Source organism: Salvelinus fontinalis, chromosome 27 (genome assembly GCF_029448725.1).
Source record: "Salvelinus fontinalis isolate EN_2023a chromosome 27, ASM2944872v1, whole genome shotgun sequence".
In the NCBI taxonomy this organism is placed as follows: domain Eukaryota; kingdom Metazoa; phylum Chordata; class Actinopteri; order Salmoniformes; family Salmonidae; genus Salvelinus; species Salvelinus fontinalis.
This window is the reverse complement of record NC_074691.1, coordinates 7,892,179-7,912,431: the sequence shown is the minus strand read 5'-3', so window position 1 is coordinate 7,912,431 and position 20,253 is coordinate 7,892,179. Positions and strand designations below refer to the sequence as shown.

Below are 20,253 nucleotides of genomic sequence, written 5' to 3'. Positions count from 1 at the left end.
AGATTTAACAACTTAAAAAGACACCGGCTGATTTGAAAACCAATCATCCATCCATTTGCATGGTGGGGAGCCCTACCCAATTGTGTAGGAATACTCAACAATCGTTAATTGAGTGGAATTATGAAGAATTAGCCTCAATTAAGATACATCTCTACGAAGAAGATTAGTATTGATACGCAGATTCACACGTGTTGATCCAGAGATTTGAAGTGATCGTAACGATTACCTGAGATCTCATTCATAGAATTTAAAGGATTTCTACCCACCTAGACAGAAGCTCAGACATTTCCTTGGCCATTTCCTCCCTAAAAAGAACATGATGAGCCCAGCATAATAAGAGTTAGAACCACTTTCAATACCAGCCAACTGTCACATTGATTGCAGTTGTAAGACAGGAGAGAGAAAGAAGGCGTGTAAAGAGAGAAAAGGTGTGTGTGCATGTGCAGCCAGGAATATAAATGCACTCTCCCTCCCTCCCTGGAACACTGCTGGTTTACTGGTCACTGAATCTGAGCAGGTCTCACATTGTAGCGTGACATACAGAGGCTGATCAGGCGGACAGTAGCCTAGCGGTTCAGAGCGTTGGGCCAGTAATCGGAAAGTCGCTGGTTTGAATCCCTGAGCCGACTAGGTGAAGAAGAAAAAAATCTATCTATGTGCCCTTGAGCAAAGCACTTAACCCTAATTGCTCCCGTATGTCACTCTGGATAACTGTCTAAATGACTCAAATATAAATCTGTGTGTGAGTGTGTGAGATCCTTTCCGCATGAGGCCGTGTGAACAGCCCAGAGCTCAGCATGTGAACTGTTGCGGCTATAAACAGAAACGCTTAGCTACACTTGCAAATCTGTGTACGCGACCAACAAACTTTGATTTGATCTACAGGGCCACTGATTAAACTCACCACTCTGATGTTCTCACTCCTGTTGTTTCAAAGGATGAAAAAATCTAAATAACGTAGCGCTTCTCTTCCCGGTTTGCACACCCTCAGGTGACGCAAACTGAGAGAACGTGTACATTCTAATAGCTATGCTCTGCCTAGAACATGTAGAACTGTGTTTCAAAGCAATTTCTTATTACCGAATGAGAGAGAGCGTATTTCCAAAGAAATCTTTTCAAATTGACAGGAACAGTGGCTTGTAAAAGAGAGTAACCATGTGGCAAATCCATTATGACCCTTCAAAACACCATTTCAGAGTGCACATAAGCATGTCTTCGATTCACAACGTGACACATCCATCAAAACGTAGGTTAGTGAGTTGGTGCAGTTCAGAGGCTTGTGGGAATGCTGTGGGGAGCAGAGGTCTAGTTGGCAGATGCTGCTACAGCACACGGTGGAATAGATTAGTAATATCAAGATAACGGTCAGTGCAGTCAGCCTAGCCGTTGCTTTTCCCACAATGCATTCTTTTCAGCCTCAAGGCTAAAAAAAAGAGAACAAAAAGCATGCAAAAGAAGTGCAGATCCTCATAGTTCATAAATAGAAAACATATACCGTGTGATATTCTACGTGCACCTCGTCTGAATTTAAAAGAAGTGCAAGTGTGCTGAAGGTGTATTTGCACAGCGAAGGTGAGTTTTAAAAAGGAACCTACATGGACATGCCCTTGAGCTTTTGCGATCCACCAGCTCCACTGCAACAAGAGAATGATGAGGATTACAACCGTACACAATACAGGAGCCAACGGGGAACTGGAAGAAAAGGTTCTTCCTTTTCCTCTTTCTTTGATTGGTTAAAAAGGACTGATCATTCCTCTGGCAATAATTTGAAAATAAAATGGACTTGATTTGATAGAGTGACTTCAGTCATGTCTGGGAATCAAATTCCTGGTACACGTAAATGTACTTGGTGAATGAAGGTGATTCTGAATCAAAAGTCAGCACTAACTGAAATTGAATTAGTATTTGGTTTAAATATCATACTTAGCCTAGCATCAATCAATGGCTGTGTCTGCATGTAAGACGTAAGGTTGGTTGGTTAAGCTTGCAGATTGCTACAGCATGCAGGGTAGTTATGCTTCAGTGGTCAGGTTAAGGTTGGACAGGGAACGGGACGGGGGGGTTTAAGGGGTTAAATCTTGGTGTCTTACATAGCGCTCTCTGGGGATGATGGAACACCTGAGGTGCCGTTACTGGGAGAAGAGAAGAAGAGAAGAGATTGGTTAGGCAGGCCTACAGACGGTCGGAGTCTCTCCCCAGGTCCAAAGTCCTCATCAAGCCCCATCTCCGCTTCGCATCAGAGGGTTACAGATGGTCTATGGAGGTGTGTTAGCCGTGTTAGTGAGCTGTTACCTGCGCAGGCCTGCGTCGTTCTGGCTCTCCTCTGGGATGAGTTCAGCCTCGCTCTGGGCGATCCTCATGGCCAGCTCCCTGTCGCGTCTCTCCTGCTCCAAGATGTTCTGGCGCAGCGCCTCCTCCTCTCGCTCGGCCTCCAGCTGAACATCCATCTCTGCCTGCAGAGGCCGTTTAGTTTAATATACACACACCAGGATGTTGTAACACACAAGCACAAATCCACAAAGTACAGCATCCAATCACACACCAAAGGCAGTGCAGAATGAGCCCTGTGGGAGTGAGAGGCGAGTCAGAAGACAGCCTCATTTCCTCTGTTACGCTGAAGGTGGCATGTGGTTCTGATGGACCCAGTAATATGATGAATGGTCCTGCCTGCACCATGTCCTTTATGAGCACATTTTCATAAGTCACTCCCTGCCCAAGCCAGACTCATGAAGGGCACCAAAGACGCCTTGTATGAAGATGATGCATATAAACATGGGCATGACGTTTTACAGTGCTCTCAAAATAGCAGCTCATCGCTGCAGGCTCGGGATGACTGCAGGTTGACAAGATAGGGTGATACTCCCTTTGGCACCTTCAAATCACCCTCGCCCCGTCACGCCCACCGCCCTCCCAGTCTCGTCCTCCCAGTCTACATCTGTCTCTCCCCCGCAGTCTCTATACAGTCTGTCAGGGACTCAAACACAGAGATGTAAAGGAGGCGGCTATATGTGTGGCAGGGTCTGATTAGACTCTTTACACATCCACTAGTGAGCCTGATCCCTGAGGGACTGTTAGCTGTAGTCTACAGGAGCTGGCCACCATCCAGGGTCAGGAGATAAGCAGCCTTCAGGTGTGCAACTAGGGAATGGAGTCCACAGTACCAAGCCAAGCACATTTATCTTTTGGTCAAGTTTTGTACTGGGAAAAATACAAGGGGCAGGGTTGAAAAGATCACATTTCTTTTGGCAATAAGATCAATGGAGAACTTGTGTTTAAAGAAACCAGTGGTGGAAAAAGTACCCAATTGTCATACTGGAGTAAAAGTATAGATACCTTCATAGAAAGTTACTCAACTAAAAGTCACCCAGTAAAATACTACTTGAGAAAAAGTCTAAAAGTATTTGGTTATAAATATACTTAAGTATCAAAAGTAAATGTAATTGCTAAAATATACTTAAGTATCAGAAGTAAAAGTATAAATCACTTCAAATTCCTTCGTTTAAGCTAAGTAGGCGGCACCATTTTCTTGTTTTTAAAATGTATGGATAGCCAGGGGCGCACTCCAACACTCAGACATAATTTACAAAAGAAGCATTTGTGTTTAGTGAGTCCAGATCAGCGGCAGAAGAGATGATCATGTGTTGTCTTGATAAAAGTGTGTGAATTTGACCCTTTTCCTGTCCTGCTCAGCATTCAAAATTTTACTTTTGGGTGTCAGGTAAAATGTATGGAGTAAAAAGTACATTCTTTTCTTTAGGAATTTAGTGAAGTAAAAGTAGTCAAAAATATAAATAGTTAAGTACAGATACCCCAAAAAACGACTTAAGTAGTACTTTACACCACTGAAAGAAACACCTGGGCTGAGAGGAATTCCATTCAGGAAGACCAGAACCATTAAAAGGTGGAGAAAAAGCATCAAAAGATGTTTGATTAGGGTTGTGGTGGTGGCCATATTACCGCCACACCGGCGGTCACCAGTCATGAAGGCAGTCAAATTCCACGTGACCGTTTATTCGCGGTAATTAGGCTTCTAAGCTCTGATGCTGCTGCTGGTCATTAGTAGCCTACCAAACTTGCTAACTGCCTGGTACGCAGCACTCTATTGTCCCTCTAATCACTCTGACATCAATGCAAATGTAATCGAAAATCTAATAAAACTTCATGAGAGCCCATTAGCTCATGTTGCGCAACATTTCTATAGGCTATGCTATTGTGTGAGAAAACAGTGATGGCATCTATTAAAAAGAGGATCCCATCAGCTTTCTATAGGCTAGGCCTACTAGATTTATTTCAAATTTCCTAGTATTAAGTACATTGCTTATCTTTACAACAGGAGTATAGCCTACCTGGCTGGCATGAAAATGAATCACGGAAAAAGTGTCCTCAATTCATTGTAAGTCCATAGAAGACATGCATTTTTTCCCTGTTGCCCCTGCTTCGAGATTGGAACATTAGCATCTTTCTAAATCCCCAAAATGTCACATATTATTTAGTATATGTAAAGACAAGAATAAATCAAGAATAGGCTGATGGGTGACAATATTAGCCTTTAACTTGTGAATGATGTCCAGCATAAGGCAAGAAATGCCTTTTTTGTTGTAACTTTTTCTAAATCATAAACTGTGTACTCGAATACCCATATTAACATACTGTATACTACGTACTTAATGAGTATATACTATTAGTTCATTTTAGTAAACTGTAAACGAACAGTATGCTTTCAGTTGAGCTGTTAGCCTGTCTACCGGAAATGGATGATGTTGCTATGCAACCTCTTGCTAGTTAGTTAGCATAACAAATGACTAGTTAGACATTTTACGATTTCGGGTGTGTTCTTAAATTCAATCTGGAGTGCCAGAGTGCGCTCGTAAATTCAGAGCGTTTGTCAGATTGTAAATTTGGAGCGTTTTGCGCTCAGAGCGCACACTAGACGCTTGGGCTGATTTGAGCGTTCTGACCTTACAACCGCAGTCAAGCACCCAAGCTAACGTTGGCTAGCTTGCTACTTCCAGACACAAATGAGACCCCTGACCATTTTACTCGCCCTAGCAGAGTTGGTTAGACAGTTTATGTTATCCAGAGCGTTGGTGACTAACTGTGATGCTGGCAACAATTTAATTACGCTTTTTTACTGGACGTTTACTGACACCGGCCATATTCAACGGGTGTTGTGCGATCGTAAATTTCTTATTTTGCACTCTGGTACACTCAGACAAGAGTGCTCTGAAATCGGAGTAGATAGCCAGAGCGAATTAACGAAAGCACCCGAATGTCCATTGAGAACGCACCAGGACTATACCATTTAGCTAAGCTAAGAATGATGGTAATAATCAAGTCAATAAACGTTGGGTAGTTAGATATCCTATAGTTAATATACTGGCAAGTTTGATGTATAAGTATAGTAGCCAACTAACGTTAGGTAGCTAGCTAACAGAGTATCATTACAGCATTATGTACCTATGTGGTTCATAAGGACAGCGTTGCTAACAAATTGTCAGCCAATATAACGTGTAAGGTAACTTACTTGAAAAGGTATTACTATATTACCTTGTTCAACATTTTCTTAACATTCGTCATAATTAGTTAATTAAAGCAATGAATTTGCATACGCTCTTGTACTTCGACGGCACATTTTCCGCTATTTTCTTCAAATCTCAAAACGAAGGGGCCCTGGATTGCATTATGGGCCCTAAAGTACGGAAATAGTGTCCTCTGTGTGTATACTTCATATTTTGGCAAATTTAGTATGACATCGGGGAACTTTTGGCATACTAACTATATCCATACTATGACCAATAAGCATACTATATACTCAATCCACGTCACACGTACTGTAGTATGGTTAGTATGAGTATTCAAACACAGCTATAGCCTCACAGTTCATGTAGCCTAGCCCATAGGCCTATATGTTTTGATAAGGTTTGTATCACAACTTAAGTGGCCAAATAACTTCTAAAAATTAAGTACAAATCCGCTTCATATGGGGTGTAAAGCCTGACAGACATGCATACATAAGCAGAGCATGAGTTTCAAGTTTGGGGAAGATAATTTCTACCATAAAAATGCACCTTTATAATAAAAGCATGACATGCATAATCACATTTGCATCACTTTTGATAATGGTGTTCTCCCGCTAATGGAACATAAGCGCTTATAGCCTACTGTCATGTGCGCATTGCTGCGCTTATAATGTGAAGAAATAGCCTAGTAAATTTATCAATTTTCAGCTAAATGTTCTGATCTGTTGCATCAGTCACATTGCATTTTTTGATACTAGTGGTTGTATTAATTTGAGATCCATTGCAAACCACAACTGTCCCAGACTATGTTTGGAATATTTATTTCTCGCAAAGAATATAATAGGTCAACTTTTGTACTATGGGGGATAGTAGACTGACATAGGCTAGTAATTTTGCTGTTCGTAAAGGCCTACTCATCTTGTAGGCTGAAGTAAATGTGGACAGTTCTTTCAATATCTTCAATATGCACCTCGGAATTGGATAAGGACACATGCGGTTGCGTCCCCGATGTGTCTGTCTTCACTTGTAGCCTGTGAGGAAGACCCAATCACGTGATGGAGAGCCATGGTAGTGAGAGGTGCTTCGGAGCTCGCAGCACTCAGGGAGAACGGCACAGCGTAGCACTCCGGGCAAAGGGTACTGCCCGCAAAAGGCATGGATTTTTTAGGGTGCATTACGGCCACACGGGATTCCGCAGTGAAATTCTAGGCATTCTCAAGTGCTTGTCAAATTGTGAATGAGAGACTAATGAAGTGTGTACAGCCTGCGCTTGTCTTTTCAAGCGACTTTTTTCAAATCATCATTAGAGTCGCATTATGCAGAATTACAATGTATTACAATTCAAAACATATAGCCCAACATTTGTAGAACAACTAGTGTTACATTAATAACTCTAAACAAAGAAATAGGTACTCCTATATGCTAACTGCTCAACACAGAATAGCCGCATGTGCGCACTCCCTCAGAACAAAACTGAATAAAATAAAGGATATTTTCTCCAAACGATTTAAGCAAATCTTGTCTGCTAAATTAACTAGTGTAGCCCACAGCCATTTTGGCATTGCCAGATCCGGACCTAACATAAGGACAACTCAGAGTATGGTATTCTGTTCTTCTGAAATAGACTCTTCCTATCATGTTTCTTTAGACCTATCTAAAATAAATTATGGATTTATTGTGAAGGTGTAGGCTATATTACATGGATTTATTTATTAAAATGTAGATGTTACAAAGGTCTGCATCAGTGGCTTATAGGCCAGGATATGCTAAAATGTGTTTATGTTAATTAAATGGTCAATTACCGCGAGACCGACAGTTATTTGCTTGACAAATCACCAGCTGATGAAATTTCGTGACCGTCACAGCCCTGTGTTTCATTTCATTCCTCCCAAAACTCTAACATCTGCAGTGTAAATCATGCATATTCATACCAATTCGTACACGGAAGCCAAATGTGATGTTGATGGGGTATCTAAAGGTTAAAAAGGCTGTTTGAGTAAGCACCAACCCTGTCCCTGGCTCAGGGTGGGCTCTAGGCCAGACACTGATTTAAGAGTGCAGTTTTCAGCAATAAAAGCTAAAAAGCCTGTAGATTATCCAGGGTCAGATCTCTGGGGCGCTTTCGTGCTATCCCTCTTCAGATGGACAACATGGGGAGCCAGATGGACAGTATATAAACATCAGAAGTCTAACCATCTCCACGGAACTGGAGTGAGGGGGTGTAGAGAGCTAGTCAGTGAGTTCGAGAGAGAGGGAGGAGAGTGAGTTCGAAAGAGAGGAGAGAGTTCGAGAGAGGGAGGAGAGCAAACTCGTGAGCTCCCTGGGGAGAGAGCTCAAGCGCGCACCAGGTGGGAGAATGCAGAGAGCAAGAGAGAGAGAAAGCGCGAAAGCGCGCGAGAGAGAGAAGGCGCGCGAGAGAGAGAGTTGGAGGTGGGGGAGAAGAGCAGCACAGAAGTTTGAGGGAGTTCATCTACCAGAGAACATTAAGTTAAGCATTGTACTACGCCCTGCGAAAGCCATTGACAAGGAGAACCCAACAATGGAAGAAGAACACTGTCACTAACCTGAAGCTTCCTCTCCTCTTCTTCTCTCTTCTTCCGCTCCTCTTCCTCATGTTTTCTCTTCAGCTCCATCTCTGCTTTCCTGAGGAAGAGGGAGAATAAGAAAGGCTGTTCGGGTCTGGTGTCACAGCGAGTCATAAAGGTTGAACTTCATAATCAATACTGTAACATACAGCAGCTCCTCAGTACTAGTCAAGCTCATACAGTCTGTAGATCAATACTTTATGCATCCTGGTAGGACACTGCTACAGAATTAAGGGAGGTGAAACATGAATCAATTCAATTCAATTGGATCCAACCAATAAATAATCCCTGGATTAAATCCAACCTACAGTAAGTGACCACTGGAAGAGCCCTGATAATTGCATTACGACATCTATGACTTTATCAAGGTCCTCTGACATGGTCATGCTCAAAGTGCCTCAGCAGTAGGTAGGCCTAATTATTAGACCATTTCCATGACGGTGCCCTTCAGTTACCAGGCATATAAAGTTGGCAGAGTCGTCAGAGGTCCATAAAGTTTTGGTAGTCGTCTCTAATGCCTTAAATTAGGATCTAGTGACAGATACAATAGGCCATTAGTTCTGCTTCAGGGTTTTATACACCAATGAAAAGAGGGGAGGACACTAAGCATGACTAATGTATCTGACAACCTCTGCTCTCTTTTCATCCCTCCATCTCTCCATCCCCCTCCACTCACAGGCGCCTGTCCTCTTCTTCCTGCTTGCGGCGCTGCTCCTCCTCCTCCCTCCTATTCTTCTCTCTCGCCATCTCTTCCTGGATCTTCTTCAGTCGCTCCTTCTCTTCCTCCTCCTTCTTCTTGTTCTGCATGGCGGTCAGCAGTTGCTCTGACCGGGTCACTAGGGCCTGGTACTCGTGGTCGATGTCCATGCGGGTCATGACTGTAGTCTGAGGAGAGAGTGGAGTCCCGTGAAAAAGGCATCAGCCAAAATTTTATTGAATTCAGTAAAGACTAAGTAAGAACAAACACGGGGTGCAGTATCCACCCAATCTCTACATTGAAGGGGGAGTAGGACATCGGTACAGGTAAGGTGTGAGACAGAGATTTCATTTTACCCTCGAAACCAAACACAAACAAATACACAATGCATATATTAAAGCCACTCCTCTCCATTATTTTGTATGAAATTGAGCAAAATCGTGGCGCGTGTTGGGATAGCACTTCAGCTTTGCTGGCTCAATCAAATTGGCTATTGAAGGGTCTAATTAGCCACTCCACACTTAATTTTCACTCCCTCAGCTTTGGGACACTTTCGCAAATGGAGGGCCGAGAGGAAGGGACTGGTTTGGGATTCAGCAAGTGTCTCCTTGCAGCAAACAGAAGTACGATCTGGAACACCTTCCCAGACCATCAAGACCCACGCCTCAACTAATTGGACTTGATGGCACGGGAGGGTATTCAAGTTCATATTTCTGTTGGGTGCCATCTCTGTCCCTGAGCACTAACACATTCATCCCAATCAGAGCCCTACATTTGTGACTGCTGGCATTTACAGAGCTTCCACAGACAGTGGTGTAGGTTTGAATTAGAGGCAAACGTATTACAGCAACACTGCTGCTGATGAATATTCATAGGCATCTGTCGTCAAAGTAACCTTTTATCAGGCCCTATTCTGCTCCGCAGCTGTGGGCCTGTGTTTGATGTGTTTTACTACCGCCCGAGGACACGGATAGAGAGCGTCTCCTCACTCGGTTTTCATAACCCAAACATCCGTTGAATTATGCTTTGTCTACGACGTCAGACTCTGAAGTCACGCTTAACAGCATTTGATGTTAGGTTCACCTTAAAAGGCCCACTACTCTACACTAAAAAGTTTAACTTTTAAAAGGCTAACAAATCAGTTGGACGCAAAGGAATTAACACTTTTTTTGTACTATCAATTGTAAACATGGCGACGGAGAAGGCTGACATTTTACGTGTTCCTACCCAATTGTTTTTTTTGTTTGTAACTTATTTTGTACATAATGTTGCTGCTACCGTCTCTTATGACCGAAAGTAACTTCTGGACATCAGAACTGCGATTACTCAACACGATCTGTCAGAATCCTCATTTTCCTTTATCAAGTCCAACGAGCCCGACGTGAATGACATACTGCTTTCCCGGGAACAGGCCCAGATCCCCGTCATTTGCATATAGAGAAGGCAGAGAAAAAGGGGCCGGAGGGCAGGCCGCCTTGTGAGAATTCGTAGGCGATTGAATAAACCCCTGCCTTCCACTCTGCTAGCAAAGGTGCAAACTTTGGAAAATAAAAATCGATGACCTACCCGGAAGATTAAACTACCAACGGGACAGTCAAAACTAATATCTTATGCTTCACGGAGTCGTGGCTGAACGACGACATTATCAACATGCAGCTGTCTGGTTATACGCTGTATCGGCAGGATAAAACACCGGCGTCTGGTAAGTTAACCTGTTGGGGATGGGGGCGCTGTTTAGACTATTTATGCTAATTGGGTAATTTTTGAAACGGCTTCCCACAAAATCCTTGATCGTACAATATGCATATTATTATTATTATTGGATAGAAAACAGTCTATAGTTTCTATAGGAGTTGAAATTTTGTCTCTAAGTGGAACAGAGCCCATTCTACAGCAATTTCCCTGACATGGATTCAGATTTCAGAAATGTTGGCCACTGTTCTGAAGTCAGTTAAAAGGGCACTGATAGTGCTATGACTGTACGGACACTTCTTACGTCTTCCCCTGGATGCCTTTACGTGATGACGATTCCAATGGGGTCGATTGCGCGTTCACAGGCCCTATAAATCAAAAAACCCTGTAGCTAGCAAGTCTTTTCTTGGTGCGTCACGCGCGTGGAGGACACCGACCCTCTCCTGTTCCAAGCGTTAGTTTAGCCTGTTATATTTCTCCGGTCATCTTTTCACTCGTTATAGGAGTTAAAAACATCATAAGGTAGTTAATTTAAAGCGTTTTGTAGCAATTTATATCCGTTTAGTGCGATTTTGGGACATTTATTTCTTTAACGCTGTGAATAGGTGGGCACGCTTTCAGTTCATCCCGAACGCAGTTGGCATTTCCACATGGCAAGAGGACAGCTTTCCACCAAAAGACGATTCCTCCCAAGAAAGGATTTTTTGCCCAAGATACTGATGGAAGAACAGCTCAAGGTAGGACATTTTTATTATGATAAATCGTGTTTCTGTCGAAACATTTTAGTGGCTTAGGACGCCATGTTTTTTGACGTAGCTTCGCTTGGCGCAAACTGTATTGAAAAGTAAGGATAAATTAAAAAATGTAATACCGCAATTGTATTAAGAATTAAATTGTCTATCAATCCCTGTCCACCCTATATTTTTTAGTCACGTTTATGAGTATTTATGTATAAGAGTAGATCACTGTCTAAGTGGCGCAAGGACATTTTCTGACCAGCTTGTCTACATTTCACATTGTCTAACCATGATTTTGGTGGCTAAATATAAACATTTTCGATCAAACTGTATATGCATGTTGTAATGTGATGTTACAGGAGTGTCATCGGAAGAATTCTGAGAAGGTTAGTGAAAAAATTTATATCTTTTGGCGATGTTGACTTTTATCGCTCACTTTGGCTAGAATCAATGCTGGGCTGCTATGTGCTATGTGCTATGCTAATATAACGATTTATTGTGTTTTCGCTGTAAGACACTTAGAAAATCTGAAATATTGTCTGTATTCACAGGATCTGTGTCTTTCGATTCGTGTATGCTGTGTATTTTTACGAAATGTTTGATGATTAGTAAGTAGGTAAACACGTTGCTCTAAGTAGTTTTTCTATTCCATTTGTGACGGTGGGTGCAATTGTAACCTATGCCATCTACCTGAAATATACACTTTTTTCTAACAAAACCTATCCCATACCATAAATATGTTATCAGACTGTCATCTAATGAGTTTTTTTGTTGGTTAGGGGCTATAAATATCTTAGTTTAGCCGAATTGGTGATGGCTACTGGTGTTGGTGGACAAATAAAAGATGGTGGATTATGCTAATGTGTTTTTAGGTAATAGATGTACATCTTTACATATTGTGTCTTCCCTGTAAAACATTTTAAAAATCGGACATGTTGACTGGATTCACAAGATCTGTGTCTTTCATTAGCTGTATTGGACTTTAATGTGTGAAAGTTAAATATTTAAAAAAAATATTTTTTTTGAATTTCGCGGCACTGGTTTTTCAGTGGGGGGGTGGGGGGGTGTGCCGCTAGCGCCACGCTGATCCTAGACAGGTTAAGGGGCGGCAGACTATGTATTTTTGTAAATAATAGCTGGTGCACGATATCTAAGGAAGTCTCGAGGTTTTGCTCACCTGAGGTAGAGTATCCCATGATGGGCTGTAGACCACACTATCGACCTAGAGTTTATCTGTATTTTTCATAGCTGTCTACATACCGAGGCTGACACTAAGACCGCACTCAATGAGCTGAATTCCACCAAACAGGAAAACGCGCACCCAGAGATGGTGCTCCTGGTGGCCGGGGAATTTAATGCAGGAAAAATTAATTAGTTTTACATGATTTCTAACAGCATGTTAAATGTGCAACCAGAGGGAAAAAAAATTCTAGACAACCTTTACTCCACACACAGAGACGCGTAGAAAGCTCTCCCTCACCTTCCATTTGGCAAATCTGACCATAATTCTTATCCTCCTGATTCCTGCTTACAAGCAAACATTAAAGCAGGAAGCACCAGTGACTTGATCAATAAAAAAAGTGGTCAGATGAAGCAGATGCTAAACTACAGGACTGTTTTGCTAGCACAGACTTGAATATGTTCTGGGATTCCTCCGATGGCATTGAGGAGTACACCACATCAGTCATTTGCTTCATCAATAAGTGCATCGATGACGTCGTGCCCACAGTGACCGTACGTACATACCCCAACCAGAAGCCACGGATTACAGGCAACATTCGCACTGAGCTAAAGGCTAGAGCTGTCGCTTTCAAGGAGCGGGACTCTAGCCAGGAAGCTTATAAGAAATCCCACTATGCCCTCTGACGAACAATCAAACAGGCAAAGCGTCAATACAGGACTAAGATCGAATCGTACTACGCCGGCTCTGACGTTCGTCGGATGTGGCAGGGCTTGCAAACCATTAGACTACAAAGAGAAGCACAGCCGAGAGCTGCCCAGTGACACGAGCCTTCCAGACGACCTAAACTACTTCTATGCTCGTTTCGAGGTAAATAACACTGAAACATGCATGAGAGCATCAGCTGTTCCAGAAGACTGATCACCCTCTCCGCAGCAGATAGGGGTAAGACCTTTAAACAGGTCAACATTCACAAGGCCGCAGGACCAGACGGATTACCAGGACATGTACTGCAAGCATGTGCTGACCAACTGGCAAGTGACATCACTGACATTTTCAACCTCTCCCTGTCTGAGTCTGTAATACCAACATGTTTCAAGCAGACCACCATAGTCTCTGTGCCCAAGAACACTAAGGTAATCTGGCTAAATGACTACCGACCCGTAGCACTTATGTCTGTGTCCATGAAGTGCTTTGAAAGGCTGGTCATGGCTCACATCAACACCATCTTCCCAGAAACCCTAGACCCACTCAAATTTGCATACCGCCCTAACAGATCCACAGATGATGCAATCTCTATTGCACTCCACACTGCCCTTTCCCACCTGGACAAAAGGAACACCTATGTGAGAATACTATTCATTGACTACAGCTCAGCATTCAACACCATAGTGCCCTCAAAGCTCATCAATAAGCTAAGGATCCTGGGACTAAACACCTCCCCCTGCAACTGGATCCTGGACTTCCTGACAGGCCGCCCCCATGTGGTATGGGTAGGTAACAACATCCGCCACGCTGATCCTCAACAGAGGGGTCCCTCAGGGGTGCGTGCTCAGTCCCCTCATGTAGTCCCTGTTCACTCATGACTGCATGGCCAGGCATGACTCCAACACCATCATTAAGTTTGCTGATAAAACAACAGTGGTAGGCCTGATCACTGAAAACAACGAGACAGCCTATAGAGAGGTCGGAGACCTGGCAGTGTGTTGCCAGGGCAACAACCTCTCCCTCAATGTGATCAAAAAAAAGGAGATTGTGGACTACAGGAAAAAGAGGACCGAGCACGCACCCATTCTCATCGAAGGGGCTGTTGTGGAGCAGGTTGAGAGCTTCAAGTTCCTTTGTGTCCACATCAACAAACTAACATGGTCCAAACACACAAAGACAGTTGTGATGAGGGTACGACAAAACCTATTCCTCTTCAGGAGACTGAAAAGGTTTGGCATGGGTCCTCAGATCCTCAAAAGGTTCTATAGCTGCACAATCGAGAGCATCCTGACTGGTTGCATCAATGCCTGGTATGGCAACTGCTCGGTCTCTGACCGCAAGGCACTACAGAGGGTAGTGCGTATGGCCCAGTACGTCACCGGGGCAAAGCTTCCTGCCATCCAAGAACTCTATACCAGGCGGTGTCAGAGGAAGGTCCTAAATATTGTCAAAGACTCCAGCCACCCTAGTCAAAGGCTGTTCTCTATGCTACCGCACGGCAAGCGGTACCGGAGCACCAAGTCTAGGTCCAAGAGGCTTCTAAACAGCTACTACCCCCAAGCCATAAGACTCCTGAACATCTAATCAAATGGATAACCAGACTATTTGCATTGCCGCCCCCTCTTTTACACCACTGCTACTCTCTGTTGTTATCATCTATGCATCGTCACTTTAATAACTCTACCTACATGTACATATTACCTCGACTAACCGGTGCCCCCCCCCCCGCACATTGACTCTGTACTGGGTACCCACCCTGAGTATAGTCTATTTTCATTTTACTGTTGCTCTTTAATTACTTGTTACTTTTATTTCTTATTCCTTTTTATTTATTTAACCAGGGAGGCCAGTTGAGAACAAGTTCTCATTTACAACTGCGACCTGGCCAAGATAAAGCAAAGCGACAAAACAGTTAAACAAACGTACAGTCAATAACACAATAGAAAAATCTATGTACAGTGTGTGCAAATGTAGAAGAGTAGGAAGGTAACGCAATAAATAGGCCAGAGAGGTGAAATAATTACAATTTAGCATTAACACTGGAGTGATAGATGTGCAAGTAGAGATACTTGGGTGCAAAAGAGCAAGAGGATAAGTAAAAATATGGGGATGAGGTAGTTGGGTGTGCGATTTACAGATTGGCTGTGTACAGGTACAGTGATCGGTAAGCTGCTCTGACAGCTGATGCTTAAAGTTAGAGAAGGAGATAAGTCTCCAGCATCAGTGATTTTTGCAATTCGTTCTAGTCATTGGCAGCAGAGAACTGGAAGGAAAGGCAGCCAAAGGAAGTATTGGCTTTGGGGATGACCAGTGAAATATACCTGCTGGAGCGCGTGCTACAGGTGGGTGTTGCTATGGTGACCGGTGAGCTGAGATAAGGCAGGGCTTTACCTAGCAAAGACTTTTAGATGACCTGGATCCAGTGGGTTTGGTGACGAATATGTAGCGAGGGCCAGCCAACGAGAGCATACAGGTTGTAGTGGTGGATGTATATGGGGCTTTGGTGACAAAACCGATCGTACTGTGATGGCAAATTGGATGCAGTCTGAGTAGAGTGTTGGAGGCTATTTTGTAAATGACATCGCCGAAGTCAAGGATCGGTAGGATAGTCAGTTTTAAAGAGGGTATGTTTGGCAGCATGAGTGAAGGATGCTTTGTTGCAAAATAGGAAGCCGATTCGTTTTAATTTTGGATTGGAGATGCTTAATGTGAGTCTGGAAGAAGAGTTTACAGTCTAACCAGACACCTAGGTATTTGTAGTTGTCCACATATTCTAAGTCAGAACCGTCCAGAGTAGTGATGCTAGTCGATCGGGAGGGTGCGGGCAGCAATCGGTTGAAGAGCATGCACTTAGTTTTACTAGCATTTAAAAGCAGTTGGAGGCCACGGAAGGAGTGTTGTATTGCATTGAAGCTCGTTTGGAGGTTTGTTAGCACAGTGTCCAAAGAAGGGCCAGACGTATACATAATGGTGTCGTCTGCGTAGAGGTGGATCAGAGAATGACCAGCAGCAAGAGAGACATCATTGACATATACAGAGAAAAGAGTCGGCCCGAGAATTGAAACCTGTGGCACCCCCATAGAGACTGCCAGAGGTCCAGACAACAGGCTCTCCAATTTGACACACTGAACTCTGAGAAGTAGTTGGTGAACCAGGCGAGGGAGTCATTTGAGAAGCCAAGACTATTGAGTCTGCCGATAAGAATGCGGTGATTGATTCGAAAGCCTTGGCCAGGTCGATGAAGACGGCTGCACAGTACTGGCTTTTATCGATGGCGGTTATGATATCGTTTAGGACCTTGAGTGGCTGAGGTGCACCCATGACCAGCTCGGAAACCAGATTGCATAGTGGAGAAGGTACGGTGGGATTTGAAATGCTCGGTTATCTGTTTGTCAATTTGGCTTTCGAAGATTTTAAATTTGTACAGCATTGTTGGCTAGGGGCTCGTAAGTAAGCATTTCACTGTAAGGTCTACACCGGTTGTATTCGGCGCATGTGACTAATACAATTTGATCATTAACCCTAACAATGCAAAAAAATAAGTCAAAATGTAATATACATGGCTCTCTGAGACAAGATACATTTCTTCTCAAAATGCAGATCATAGCCCGTGGACTGAGGCATCCTATTAAATCCAGCCTTGGCTATGATGAAAAATATCTCCCATCGTTAAAAAAAAAGAAGCCACGATGCCAACGGGCAGAGACAGAGAGAAGGCCTGATTCAAATATACAGTATAGCTGCCAAAAAAAACATCAGATCCTGTGAATAAATAACAAACCCTGTATCATACGACTCACAAAATGAGAGAAAATGAATAACAGGGGAATGATTTACAGCAGTCAAAGCTGCCTTCATTTAAAAGTCTTAAGGTTCCCTAGAGGTTCCCCAAAAATTCATAGTCTGTACACTGAGCCTGACATAATTGCACACCATCTGGTTGGCTGAAGCCTATTATTAACAGGTAGAGCTTCCCTCCAACTATCCACCATGTGTTAAATATTCCACACTGGGATGAATGTGTTATATAAGCGCTATGCTTGCATCCCAAACCACACCCTATTTCCTGCATAGTGGACTACTTTTGACCAGGGACGGTCAAAAGTAGCGCACACTACAGGGAACAGGGTGCTGTTTGGGACAAGTCTTTGACGCTGAGCGGATTCCATGCACATACTGGCGTAACGACATTCAGAAAACAAAATGTTGAATGTAGAGATATAATGAATTATGAAATATCTTGACAAAATACTATTTTTGGACAGGAGCATTTGGATAGAAGTTTGACATTCAAAGAAGGAATGATGAAACAAAGAAAGGTGAACGAACATGTCTGATGTCTGATCTCCCTTTACCAAACTTAAAACAGACTCGTTTTTGGTTTCTTAGAGAACTGACAAGAGGAGAAAGAAGGAGTTGTATAGAGGTCTTCAATGTCGAACGTGGAGAAATCATTTATTTGGAAATAGAGAGTTTCAACTAACTTGACGAAATAGACTTGTGTTTTTGGATTCATAGACAAGAGGAGAAAGGGGTTATGTAGAAGTTTGACTAAAAAAAGCATTTCATAGAACTCAGAGAGGTTACAAGGCTGGGGGTATCATCTCACAGACCTTGATGTTGATCATGGTTGCGTTGATGGAGGCATCCAGCTCCTGGATCTGCTTGCTCATCTCCTGTTTACCCTCCTTCAGGCCGGCGATAACCTCGTTGAACTTATCCATCCTGTTCTTCAGGCTACGAACCTTCACCAGCCCATCGATCCTGTACCATACACACACAGTTAGTCGAAGACAGTTGGTTTTCAAATAATTACAAAAATCGCATAGTAACCCCTATCGCACTGGCCTAGAGGCTCTGGGCCTGGTTGTATAAAACATCTTTAGGGTTTACCTTAAGGAATAATGTTCCCCTACCTAAGGGAATTGTTTAAGGGCATTGCATATAGCCCCTCAAATATCTCCTTAGGTACGGGCATACTTAAGGGGTTTTACGGTAGTTTGAAGGCATGTATGGCAGAAATTTCACCTTAAAATGTTTGGTGCAACTGACCTAAAGTTAAGGACAATTAAAGGGAAAAGAAAAGAGGAAAATGAACTTAAGGTGTTTTATGCAACCGGGCTCTGTGGTAATCAGTACAGATCTCCTGGAGCTTTACAAAAGGTAATAAGACAGTCTTGTGGCACCAGCTGGTACAGATAAGACCGTCTCTGTGGAGATGCATGCATCATGTGCTAAGCAGCCTGGCACCCCTGAGCTGTGAAAGTGCAGTATAAACGAGGAAGAGGGAGGTATTAGAGGATACCCACCGGGGCTTGTGCTTCCTCCTGCACAGCCACATGCGCACCGTCTTCTGCATCTTGATGCAGGCACTGGCGCGGTACATCATCTTATTCCTCACTGCGGGAGACGTGGAGCGGGAGAAAGAGAGGAGAGAAAGAGAAAGGAAAGAGAGGATGACAATGAGAGACCAGACATGTGGCGCACCGCTGCTAAATGAATACAGGGGACACGCTGCACAGTACACGCCAGTGGTAATTCACACAGAAAGAGCATACGACATGGAAATGTTGCCTCAGTGAGGAGGTAAACCCAATGGGTCAAAGACTATGTGTGACTGAGTGTATGTTCCAAATAGCACCCTATTCCCTTATTAGTGCACAACTTTTGACCAGAGCCCTATGCACTACTTAGGGGATAGGGGTGCCATTTGGGACACAACCACAGAGTGTAATATTGAGTAGCATCCACTTTTTGCACTCAGAAGACTCAATTCGTCAGGGCATGGACTCTACAAGGTGTCGAAAGCATTCCACAGGGATGTTGGCCCATGTTGACTCCAATGACTCCCAGAGTTTTGTCAAGTTGGATGTTGGTCGGGTGGTGGACCATTCTTGACACACACGGGAAAACTGTTGAGCTTGAAAAAGCCAGCAGCGGTGCAGTTCTTGACACACTCAAATCAGTGCGCCTGGCACCTACTTCCCAGTTCTAAGGCACTTACATTTTGTGTTGTCCATTCACCCTCTGAATGACACACATACACAATCCATGTCTCAAGGCTTAAAAATCCTTCTTTAACCTGTCTCCTCCCCTTCATTTACACTGATTAAATTCACCTTGTCAGTCCATGTCACAGAAAGAGCAGGTGTTCCTCATGTTTTGTACACTCAGACAGTGTATACTGTCTGGGCAGGTAATAGATCATACCCTGAAGGACTGAGGTGAACGGTCTGCCAACACGTCCCCACAGCACGTTAGAGTAATGGAGGAAATAGCAATACCTTGGTCCAAGATGAAGAGGTTTAAAATGACTGTTTTATGAGGCGGTCTGATTATATCAGAGGACATCGCCACACAAAACAGATGGCCAGAGCCAGTTGGCGTTTTATGGTTGGAGCAACTGGTGCAAATCACTTTATACCATTTGTCTCCTAAAACACGTGTTCACAAAGCATATCAGCATAGGCGAGCTGATCTAGGATCAGGTCCCCCCCCCCCTGTCCATATAATTGTATTCATTATGACTTAATTGGGGAAACTGACCCTAGATAAGCACTCCTACTCGGAGACGCTTTGAGAATACAGGCCCTGGTGTATAATGGTGATGTGGTAGGTAGCAGGATGTTACTCACATTTGATGACAGAGAGGGAACACCACTGGACCTTCTTCCAGCGGCTGCAGATGAGCCACTGGTTGACCTTCTTGACCAGCTCTGCCAGGTGGTCTGGGTCGGACTTCATGATCTGATCAAACTCCTTAAACTGAGGTGAGGATGGATGGAGGAAAGAGGAGTGAGACAGACACGGGTGAGGAGAGAGGAGAGAGAGAGAGAACAGAGCAGTCAAAGGCACTTTCCCCTCTAAAACAGCCATCAGTATGCGGATGTTCCCTGCTCAGCGGACATGACAATAGCGGGTGGATATATTCATTTAAAGCCATAACAGCAGTTCCTGTCTGGTCAGGGTCAATAGAGGATAACATATTGATTTACTCATACGCGCCAAACTACAGAGCTTCAATGTGAAATGCCAAATCGCACATTTAACGTCACTGACTAATTCATCTGGTGCAGAAATTAATACCCACAGTGTTAGATGGTTTATTATCAAAATCCCAGTAAAATGACTAATG

At 43.5% G+C, this 20,253-nt stretch overlaps 1 protein-coding gene across 7 annotated transcripts in view; it reads right to left on the bottom strand.

The window, feature by feature from the left end:
* The window catches only part of myo6a (myosin VIa), a 90,070-nt gene that overhangs the window by 9,362 nt on the left and 60,455 nt on the right, over positions 1 to 20,253 (bottom strand). For 2 of the 7 annotated variants that reach the window (XM_055884538.1, XM_055884539.1), the window contains exons 23-31: positions 19,754 to 19,883; positions 18,428 to 18,518; positions 17,732 to 17,882; positions 8,781 to 8,989; positions 8,084 to 8,162; positions 2,293 to 2,453; positions 2,091 to 2,132; positions 1,596 to 1,634; positions 267 to 305 (exon numbers count right to left, since the gene is read on the bottom strand). In XM_055884538.1, the coding sequence (XP_055740513.1) occupies positions 267 to 305; positions 1,596 to 1,634; positions 2,091 to 2,132; positions 2,293 to 2,453; positions 8,084 to 8,162; positions 8,781 to 8,989; positions 17,732 to 17,882; positions 18,428 to 18,518; positions 19,754 to 19,883 (941 nt within the window). The remainder of the gene's footprint in view (positions 1 to 266; positions 306 to 1,595; positions 1,635 to 2,090; positions 2,133 to 2,292; positions 2,454 to 8,083; positions 8,163 to 8,780; positions 8,990 to 17,731; positions 17,883 to 18,427; positions 18,519 to 19,753; positions 19,884 to 20,253) is intronic. The other 5 variants (XM_055884543.1, XM_055884544.1, XM_055884540.1 and 2 more) reach the window with 4 other exon arrangements.